The sequence below is a fragment of the Pelobates fuscus genome, chromosome 8, assembly GCF_036172605.1.
Source record: "Pelobates fuscus isolate aPelFus1 chromosome 8, aPelFus1.pri, whole genome shotgun sequence".
Classification (NCBI taxonomy): domain Eukaryota; kingdom Metazoa; phylum Chordata; class Amphibia; order Anura; family Pelobatidae; genus Pelobates; species Pelobates fuscus.
Genome location: NC_086324.1, coordinates 171049546 through 171059581, shown reverse-complemented (window position 1 = coordinate 171059581; position 10036 = coordinate 171049546). Strand labels below are relative to the sequence as shown.

General features: G+C 42.8%; 1 protein-coding gene across 2 annotated transcripts; it reads right to left on the bottom strand.

Annotated features, from left to right (window-relative positions):
• Window positions 1-421: 421 nt before the first annotated feature.
• Window positions 422-9341, bottom strand: FUS (FUS RNA binding protein). Of its 2 annotated transcripts, none has more exons than XM_063430782.1 (15): window positions 9251-9341; window positions 7649-7673; window positions 7414-7571; window positions 6655-6811; window positions 5488-5738; window positions 5229-5400; window positions 3488-3522; window positions 2573-2617; window positions 2363-2469; window positions 1980-2109; window positions 1787-1903; window positions 1463-1607; window positions 1286-1382; window positions 1038-1195; window positions 422-661 (listed from the first exon to the last, which is right to left on the bottom strand). In XM_063430782.1, exons 1-15 carry the CDS (start codon window positions 9261-9263, stop codon window positions 622-624), a joined length of 1650 nt encoding a protein of 549 aa, XP_063286852.1. In that variant the 5' UTR covers window positions 9264-9341; the 3' UTR covers window positions 422-621. The 2 variants fall into 2 exon arrangements, with proteins under 2 accessions (XP_063286852.1, XP_063286853.1); XM_063430783.1 differs by having other exon boundaries at window positions 1038-1192.
• Window positions 9342-10036: the final 695 nt, after the last annotated feature.

Here is a 10036-nt window from a genome sequence, read left to right as displayed (position 1 = left end):
CCATGCAGCGCATTAAATTAAAGGCATTTATTAAAGCTCAAGACACATCCGACATACCAATGTTATTTATAAAAACACAGATGTAGTAAGCTACCAAGATTGGTTTTGTACACAATCATTTCTGACAAGAGAACACAAACCGTATGTGGGAACTGGACAGGCCAACAGCTGATCCATACTGTGACACTTGCTAGAGTTGAATAAAGGATTGAACTGTTTTATTTGAACACATTATCCCAGAACCCATAGTTAACAGGACCACTCCTGTACATCCAGCGCCAAAATAATACATGCCAGTTTCCCTAAACTCAGACACCCAATAAAACTAATTGGAACTCATTCCACAACCATTTATACCCAGTGTCTGTGTATCCCACTCCCCCAGAACACAAGGATAAGGCCATCAAAGCAATTTACCAAATTATGAAAAACCCCACAATCAAAAGGGCATCTGTTTAATGGGTAAGGGACTTTATACAAAGACTAATAAAATTCACAGGCGCACAGTGGACGCAATACAAAGTGTACATGAACAGAATATTCAGCAAGAATCCATAGGATACACCTGAAAATACAAAATAAAACCAAAACAAATTGAAGGTAGAAGTCTGCTGGCGACAGCTAATATGGCCTCTCTCGTCTGTCTTGTCTGTGGTCCCCCCTAAAAAAAACCAAGATTAAATACAAATTAATATCAAAACATTGAAAAAGATTTATTGGTGGCTCATTTTGAAAAGTTGTTTGTATTTAGAGAGTTGTTTTACTTTGGGAAGTGTGTGGCACTTAACAGGGAACTACCCATTTGTTTGCAAATTGGAGAACTTCCCAGTTCAGATTTTTTTAAAAAGACATTGCAAGTTTATACAAGTATTTAGTGAACTCTGAGAGTGGTTCCAAAGGAGATGACTTAACAGGCAATTAATATTTATAGTTAAACAAGAAATCCCAACCTCAACACAATAACTTGAAAATGACAAGCTTGTAGACTAAATGATTAAAATTCAAAACAATTGCAAGGAAGCAGAGCATTAACAAACCTGGATTCCATTTTGCCTGGTCCAAAACCTCCACGGTCTCCCCCTCTGCTTCCCCGGAAACCACCTCTATCTCCACCCCTTCCTCTAAAGCCTCCACGGTCAAAACCGCCACGGCCACCCCTTCGGTCATCACCGAATCCACCTCCACCACCACCACCACCACCTGCAAAACAAGAATTGCATTAAACTCTTCTAGTTGTTAAATACAAAAGGGCAAGCATGTAATGTGTTAAGTAGCAATCCTCACCCATGTGAGATCCACCTGGCCCGCCGGGTCCATCTGGTTTGGGTGCCTTGCACTGGTTACACTCGTTTCTCCAGGAGAAGTTCATGTTATCACAGGTTCTACAGGGATAGAGTGATTAGTAGTTGTACAGTAACTGCACAAACTGCAAGGCATTGTCTATTTTCTGCCTGGTACTTACGGGTTGGGACACTTCCAGTCTCCAGCTCGCTGTTGTCCTCCACCACCGCTAGGATATCCTCCTGCTCCTCCACCACCACCACCTCCTCCTCCTCTGCTGCTGGCTGGGCCAGGTGGACCTCCAAAGCCCCCTCGTCCCATGGGACCTGCACAAAAAAAGAAAAAAAAAAAGTCCAAGTTGAAGCTAGCTCAGAGAAATGCCATTAACAAAGGTCTTACTCAAACGTTCATAAGAAACTATGCAGTAAATTAGGTAAATGCTTGAAAAACAAACAGACTGCCCAGTAGCAGCTGTTTAACACATGAACCATGCTACTTAACTTACCTCCACGTCCTCTGCCTCGGCCATTGGCACCAGCACCAGCAGCACCACCACGGCTATTGAAATCTGCCCTCCTTGTAGCAAAGGACACCTTTATAGGGTTACCCGAAAACTCCTTGCCTGGATATAAAACCAATAATTAGAATCCTATCCAAGCTAGTGTCAATGAAGCATAAAAATCAAGTCCATTACTCACCATCAAACCAGTCTATGGCAGCTTTAGCAGATGGTGGATCATCAAAGGAGACCGTTGCTTCACCCTTCAGTTTTCCAGTCTCACGATCCGTGTAGAGATTTATCATGGGCAATCCAGTCTTCTTGTTAGTCTATAATGGACAGGAATTTACATGGTTACTCACTATCTGAATGTTTTCAAGGGGCAGTGAAAACATTTTTAAAATGTGCTTCCCCTAATTAATGTCCATGTTTATGGTCAAGATTAGGACAAGCAAATCTCAAATCTTATGAGTTAAGTGGGGAAACAGAAGATGTCAGGATGCAAGATGTCTGGAGAGCAAGGGAACATATGACTGTAAATGCAATCCTATTTGGGTTTGTAGTTCCAGTAGAGGATCTCACCTTAATGATTCCAATCTGTTTGAAGTATTCTGCTACTGACTCTACTGTTACATTCTCACCAAGGCCTTGCACAAAGATTGTGTTATTGTCAGAGTTGTCTTGTTCAGCTGATTTAAAAAAATAAATAAAATTATATATGCATGATCATTAGCATTTATTACTTTACTTTCAAATGAATTCAGCCCAACCCCCAACTAAGCAGACACTTACCACCACCCATGTCATGTCTGGGGGGAGGTCCTCCCTCACGTGGTCCTTCAATAATAGAAAAGACAGGCTCTCAGAATACGGCAGTTGGTTTCACAAAGTAACACACCCAAGCCCCAACAACCCAACAAACACCCACATGACATTATTCATTGAAGACTATAGAACTCGAATGGCTGAATGACAAACTCCTATTACTGGCCTATCATTAGGCGATTCCTTATAGTTGTATCGGCACAGTCACACATAGGAACTAAGATCTATTAAGAGTTAAAACCTTGCAACTGAACACCAGTCTGGTAGGAACACTTTCCAGAATATTTGTTATGATACCTTAAGAAACCATGAACACTGTTCTACCAGTTACCATCCTTTGTTCCATATCCCTGTCATTTGACATTTCCATTCAGAGGTTTCAGGATTTTCCAGTGTGTTCCTTTACCTTGTACCAATGTGTAAACTTAACAGTTAACCAGGTCTACCCAGTAACAATATGGCACCACCATCACACAAGGTCTTTCCTGTGTAATAAACCTTTTGTAAGAAGAGTGGCTGTGATCACACCATGTTTCTAAAACCATTTTTATAGTTCCCCTCACTTTAAAACCTTTTTTTTTTTTTTAAATCCAAGAGCCCTGAATTTTTTCTCTCCCAGTTCACAAAACTGCATGCATTTACCAAACTCTGAACCCCACATTGAAAAAAAAAATAATCCCTTTTAAATGCACCACCAGGAGGTTTGTGTATTGTTTATTTTTTGTATTTTTGACCAACATACACCACAAAGTGATGTTTGAAACCTGTACTTTGTTAACCCCACAGGAATGCAGTACTCCAGGAAAACCCATTGTATGAATGGCTGGAATTAATGAAAACAGCACAGAAGTTTGTGTTTGAGATTTTGAACTCTTCACTTACCACCAAATTTACTGAATCCTCCCCGATCACCACCGCTGAGAAGACAATTAGGAGAAATTGAAGTTTGTTTGTGATTCCCGAGGCTACAGTAGTTCTTATTCGGTGACAGACTAGACTTGCCAGTACTCTGTATGTACAAACTAACACCTGCTTGTTTGTATAAAATCGGGCTATTAAGAGATTCAGGGCCTACAGCCTTTTACTGCCACCTTGAGGCAGGTATTGATTACACAATTGTTTGCACTGAATTACAGAATTGTGATTGCTACAGTTACCACACATGATTCACATCACACTGCAGACACCTTTGCCTTGAAATAGTTCAATATTTGCCCTTTTTTTTTTTAAAACCATGTTTTTGTGTAATATAACCGAGCACCATGAAAGTTTGGTTATAGGTACTTAGACCAGCTCTACAAGTCGTTATGATACACTATGCCTACAGTTATATTGGCTGATAAGCTACTGTGAAAGCTGACGACAGACCTTGAAACCTGTAGCACATAAAATGCAGAGTTTGTTAACACAAAGCAAAGAGCAACAAAGCAATAATTGTTTGGCAGTTTTATTCCTAACCCCACAGCTTACAACGCGTATACTTACCCTTCTCTAGCAAGTAAGCCAAGCCTTATTTGCCAGAGAAGCCCCTCTTATCTATAGTCTGTAATAAGGACACTTCAGAGGTTGCGTTATACAATGTCTACCCACAAGCTAGCAATCTGTAGAGACACAATTAGCTATTCATGTATTATAAACACATCCTATATATGTACAGAAATGCAGAATAGAGTTTTCTAAATAGATGGTAGTCCTGGTTTTAAACTCCTCCAGCTAGCATCCGTACAGAAATACTGCTGTTCAGGTATTTAATAACATTTCAACTAACACCCAGGTACTGAAACTTTACATTAGCTAGCATCTGTACAGAACTGCTGTACACACATTTACCCACCATGTTATGATTTGTACAGATTTTAAAGTTTACAGAAACCCCACACATTAGAGTATTCAAACAATTTTGCCATTTAAATAAACACACTTGGCATCCACACATTCATACAGTTTGTGCCTTGAATTTCCTGTTGTGGTAAATTGCATCTGTCTAGACTTAATGTTCAGCTACAGAACTTTGAACCATTTTATTATAATCCAGAGACCATGTGTTTCACCAATACCCTCCAGGTTTCATGAGAACATCTGCAGTCATAATGCACCAGTTTCCACCTGAGACTGCAGTTGGTACCCAGTAACGCATCCATACAAAGTTATTACCGATGCAGTGGCCCTAACCAACACGAGCAGATCGTTTTACCTTATTTTACATTCGGATTTGTCAGTTTTCAGACACCCTGCCTGAGTTGATACTTAACACCTTTTGGTACCAGAGATATTTGTTTTATTAAAACATTGCTTGAGAACAGTTCTCATATCCCCCGAAACGCCATGTGAAGAAATCACTTTGAAAATAATGTATCCCACAGCCTAATTTATGCTTTTCACTTAAAGAAAAAAAAAAACCAGTAACCAAACAAAGACCAAAGTTTTCATACATCATATAATGTATCAAGCCCATTAACATATTTTGATTTGATTGTACTGCTAATTAAAGCTTGGCAATGCTAGACTAAAACACTTAATCAGAGCTTTGGCAGAAAATTTCTCAAAAACCTCACATTCAAGCCACACATCACATCAGACACCATGCTCTTCTCTCACATACCACCCATGGTCAGATACCTACCCCATTCCTCCTCGACCTCCACGGCTGCCTCTACCACCTCGGTCAAAGCCTCCGCGCCCACCAAAGCCTCCACGACCTCTGCCCCTGCCATCTGGCCCACCAAAGCTTCCCTGGTCAGAGCCACCATAGCCTCCACTGCCCATGGAAGGGGAATCCTGGTTGTATCCTCCAGCTACGGCAAATAAGACCAAGATCAGAAACAATTTCACCAAATGCAAGCATTCTGTGACTTTTCACCACGTAGCCTCAGTTTCCTCACCTCCACCACCATACTGTGCTTGCTGTTGGCCATAGCCCTGCGGGGAATTGTAGCTGGACTGCTGTCCATACGAGCTAGGCTGCTGACTGCTGTAGCTGCTTTGATTCGGTTGGCTCCCATAGCTAGATTGCTGTTGGCCCCCGTAGCCACTCTGTTGTCCACCATAACCACTGCCACCACCACTGGGTTGTTGTCCATAGCCAGTGCTCTGTTGTTGCTGGTAAGAAGGAGTCTGAGAGCTGCTGCCATAACTGGTTTGAAGAAAGGGAAAAAATATAAAATAAAATATGCAGAAAAACTAGGTGAAAAATGCAACATTTTCAGCCGTTATAATGCCTGTAACACAGAACAATTATCAGAGGTTAAAATTGGCAGGATCTAGAGCAAGCATGTCAAACATGCAGCCTACAGACAACATATTTGCAGCCTGCCTGCCCTGGGGCCGCTTCCAGCTGTGGCTGCGACCAGCAAGACTGGGAAAATATTTCCTGATTCTTGCTCTCCTGGCCACAAGAGGGCAGAGTGGCTGTGTGTCTGCTGAGCAGACCAGAGCAGCCACTCCCCTGTCCCTCCTGCTCGCAGTGCCAGAGGACCGTCTGGCCTGCTTCAGCAGGGATGGAGCTGGAATTGAAGGACGGACAGCTAAGTGTGAGAGGGCCCAGTGTGTTTAATTGGGGGGAGGCAGTGCAGAGTGATGGTGGTGGTGGGCAATGTATTAATTTAAGGGAAGGGGCAGTGTATTAAATTGGGGAGTGGTAGCAGTGTATTAACTTGGGGAAGTCAGGGGGCAGTGTATTTGAGGGAGGGAGCCGTGTATTAGAGAGGGAGAAGGGGCAGTGTTAGATTGGGTCTGCACAGAGGCGCTGAATGCTCCCATGGAGATGCTGATTTTTTGCCACACATGTACAATAGCATCCCAATGCTTTCCTATGGGAGTTTGATGATCTCAGCCAAAGTGTAGAAAACACTCATAGAACTTCAAAATAAACAAGATTACAGCATTTGGTTTACAGCTGTGCAACATACATTGGCCATTTCAGTCCCATTACCAAACATTTAATATGTCAAGGTAGGGCCCACAAACGTAAGCAGTGTTTATTTGGCCTGTCTTAGCCATCGAGTTTGACATGCTTGATCTAGAGCCAATAGAAGTCCCTTAACACTTACCTTCCAGTGTTACTGCTGGCTGGAGGCTGCTGGGGGTAGCTGGAGTAGGAGGACTGAGATGGTTGCTGTCCTGCAGAGTAGGTGCTTTGGGAAGATTGGGAATTACCATAGCTTCCAGTCCCATAGCTCTGAGGGGCAGACTGTGAGCTATATCCAGCTGTAATATAGAACAAATTGTAATCAAGACCAATGCCCTAGTCACATAACTGAAGCAAAATGAACTAAACTCAGAGTCTACAATAAAGAGTGACACGTTTACACCAAACCTCCCTTTACTTTGGTATTTTAGATCCAAGATTGATCAGAGCCACTTAACCTTGTTTCTCTGTTGTGTTCTGGTCTTAACAGTAACAATGTTACGCCCAATATCCATATCTATAGAGGCAGATCTGTTTTTCCACATCTCACACTCCATAGCTTATAGAATTAATTTAAAGGGGAGGTCTAAGCACCATAACCACAACATGCTGTTTCAGTATTTATGGTACAAGTAGGCTACTTGATCATCTGATTTTGGATGTAACAGTGGTCCCCGATTAATTCACTGTGTTGATCCTGCTAGCGATACTGCCAATGCAAAAATGTCACTGCCACAATTAGACAGCATTTATTACCTAAAAGTTCTGCTGAAACACTCAATGAAAGCCACCCAAGCACGAACAAAATAGATGCTGCTAATTCTTGTACATCAAGTCCCTTGTTCTGGTCTAATGCTTAATTTAATGAAGGCATGTTCCAGTATTGCCATATCCTACTTACAGTTCTGGTCTTGCCCATAAGAGGAGCTGTAGCCACCACTCTGTCCATAAGATGAAGCAGCTCCAGACTGGCCATAGCCGCTGTAGCTCTGCTGGCTGTAGGGCTGGCTTCCCTGCTGGGAATAGCTCTGAGCTGGCTGGGAGGGGTAAGCCCCATACCTGAAACAAACGCACTATTAGAGCTATCTTCAAAACAAGCATGAAACAATATAAACATTAATAGACAAATTACGTACCCTTGGCTTGCCTGCTGTGAATAATCTGCAAAACAAGAAGGAAAAAAATAAAAATACATTCTTTAAAGAGAAATGAACAGTTAGGCACTTGAAAGGATACTCATGATGCACGGTCTTCCCTGCAAGCCGTGAAAGGCAGGTTCATTTTTATAAGAAAGGCAGCATGCTTTACAAAGATTTCTACAATTGACATGTTTTATTATAAGCCTAACACTTAGGTTTCCTGGGGGCAGTACAGTCATTTAGGCGATACACAGCATAACTTATTGCACTGAATGCCTCTTTAAATTAATCATTTAAAAGGCACACTATAAAACAACTTTAGCTTAAAGGGACACTATAGGCACCCAAACCCCTTAGCTTATTGAAGTCGTCTGGGTACACTGTCCTAGGTCTCTTAACTCTGCAAAGCTAATCATTGCAGTTTTTGAGAAACTGCAATAATTGGCTTGGTGGGTTAACTCTGTAGTGGATTCCACCTCTAGTGGTTGTCTATTAGTCGTAAAGAGACTTTCAACTCTATGCATGGATACATCCAGCGTTACCCAAAAACCAATTGTACAATGCTTTCCAAAGGGAAAATGTTAATGTGATTGCCGCCATTGCGTCTCTTGTTGGTGGTTCCGAGCCAACACCAAGGCAAATCTGCACTGGACTGAGGTAAGTGACAAAAGGGGTCTCCAACCCCTTCTGCATCAAGGGGGGCAGGGAAGCTATAGTGCCAAGAAACCAAATTTGTTTTCCTAGTACTATAGCTTTTTTTATTACAAAAGTTTTAGTGTATAAATACACACACCACAATAGGGGAATGCTAAACCAATGTGCACATCCTAAGCAGCTTGTAACAAGCCTTAATATCGCAGTATGGGTGCTGCTGACCCCCAGATCAATATACATCCCCCCACAGGGTCCATGGGAGGTGTGTGGCGGATCAATATACACCCCCCCCTCCTCTATGGAGTCCATGGGAGATGCATGTCTCCCAGATGCTGACCCCCAGATCAATAACCCCCCATCTATGGAGCCATGAGAGGTGTGGTGGCTGATTCTCCCCCCCCCCAATAGGGGCCATGGGAGGTGTATGGCTGCTGACCCCCAGATCAATATACACCCCTCCCCTAATCTATGGGGGCAATGAGAGCTCCCCACCCCCTATCTCTGGGGCAGTGGGAGAGGCTGGGTGCCCCATACATTCTGCAACAGAGAGACATCGCCTAGCAACAAGCTCAGCCAATAGCAGGCGCCGCGGATCACCTCATCCTTTAAGCGCTGTCTCCATAGTAACCAGCACTGCGGACATTCCATCCTCGCAGCCCCTCCCCCCGGCCATAAAATGGCGCCAGCTTCACCGCGGACACAAAATGGCGGCCGTTCCGAGGACAAAGGGAGTAACGAGGGGACACAGAGTAACGAGGGGAAGGTCACAGAATGGGTCTCGGGGACATCACTGACCCCATTACGGTCCCACAGCCGCTCACCTCGCCTTTAGACCCCCGCTAGCAAACCTAGCAGCGCGTTACAGCCGCCATCTGACCGCAGCGCACAATACTCGGCGATCTCGGCCGCAGCTCGCGCTATTCGGTACTCCCGGGCCGTTCTTACCGTTAGTAGCCATGCTGCGCAGATTTGTCTCGGTGACTCGCACAAACTCCGCTCTCCCTGCTTTCCACGCCGCACTGTGTGGGGCGGGCCTAGCGCGCCATGTTATAAATACTCGGAGCGAACCATTCGGCGAGACTTGCGGGGGGGGGACCTGCAGCCTGGGTTATTGTGCTGGTCTCATCTAATACACAGCTGGAGGAATAAACACCCCCACAGCGACAGACTCAGTGCTGGGCTCCAGCCCTCTACATAAACTGCCCTGAATAATTCCCAATTATATTATAAAGTATTTATCACATTGTCTGACACTAAACAAAGCTTTATAATGCACCTGGCTATAATAACTATAATATAATAACTATAAAAACATTGTATAATAACACTTGGTTATACTAACAGTGTATAATAATTATAATAACAGTGTATATAATAACTATAATAACAGTGTATAATAACTATAATATAATAACACCTGGTTATAATAAGTGTATAATCACTATAATAACACTTGGTTATAATAACAGTGTATAATAACAGCTGGTTATAATAACAGTGTATAATAACTATAATAGTGTATAATAACGATAATATAATAACTATAATATAATAACAGCTGGTTATAATGACAGTGTATAATAACTATAATTAATAACACCTGGTTATAATAGTGTATAATAACAGCTGCACTCAGCCTGGCACTTACAGGGTTAAATACAGGTCTGTGAGTGTCTGGTATAAATATATTCTCATATGATGTCCCATCACCCACAGTTTGTGTAATGACTG

Bases quoted from the DNA above. Each gene is read 5' to 3' on its own strand.
- FUS (XM_063430782.1), bottom strand. The intron at 7,572-7,648 runs GTACGTAATTTG...CGTTTGTTTCAG, and splicing joins TCACAGCAGGCAAGCCAAGG to GTATGGGGCTTACCCCTCCC. The intron at 5,739-6,654 runs GTAAGTGTTAAG...TCTTCAAACCAG, and splicing joins GCCAGCAGTAACACTGGAAG to TTATGGCAGCAGCTCTCAGA.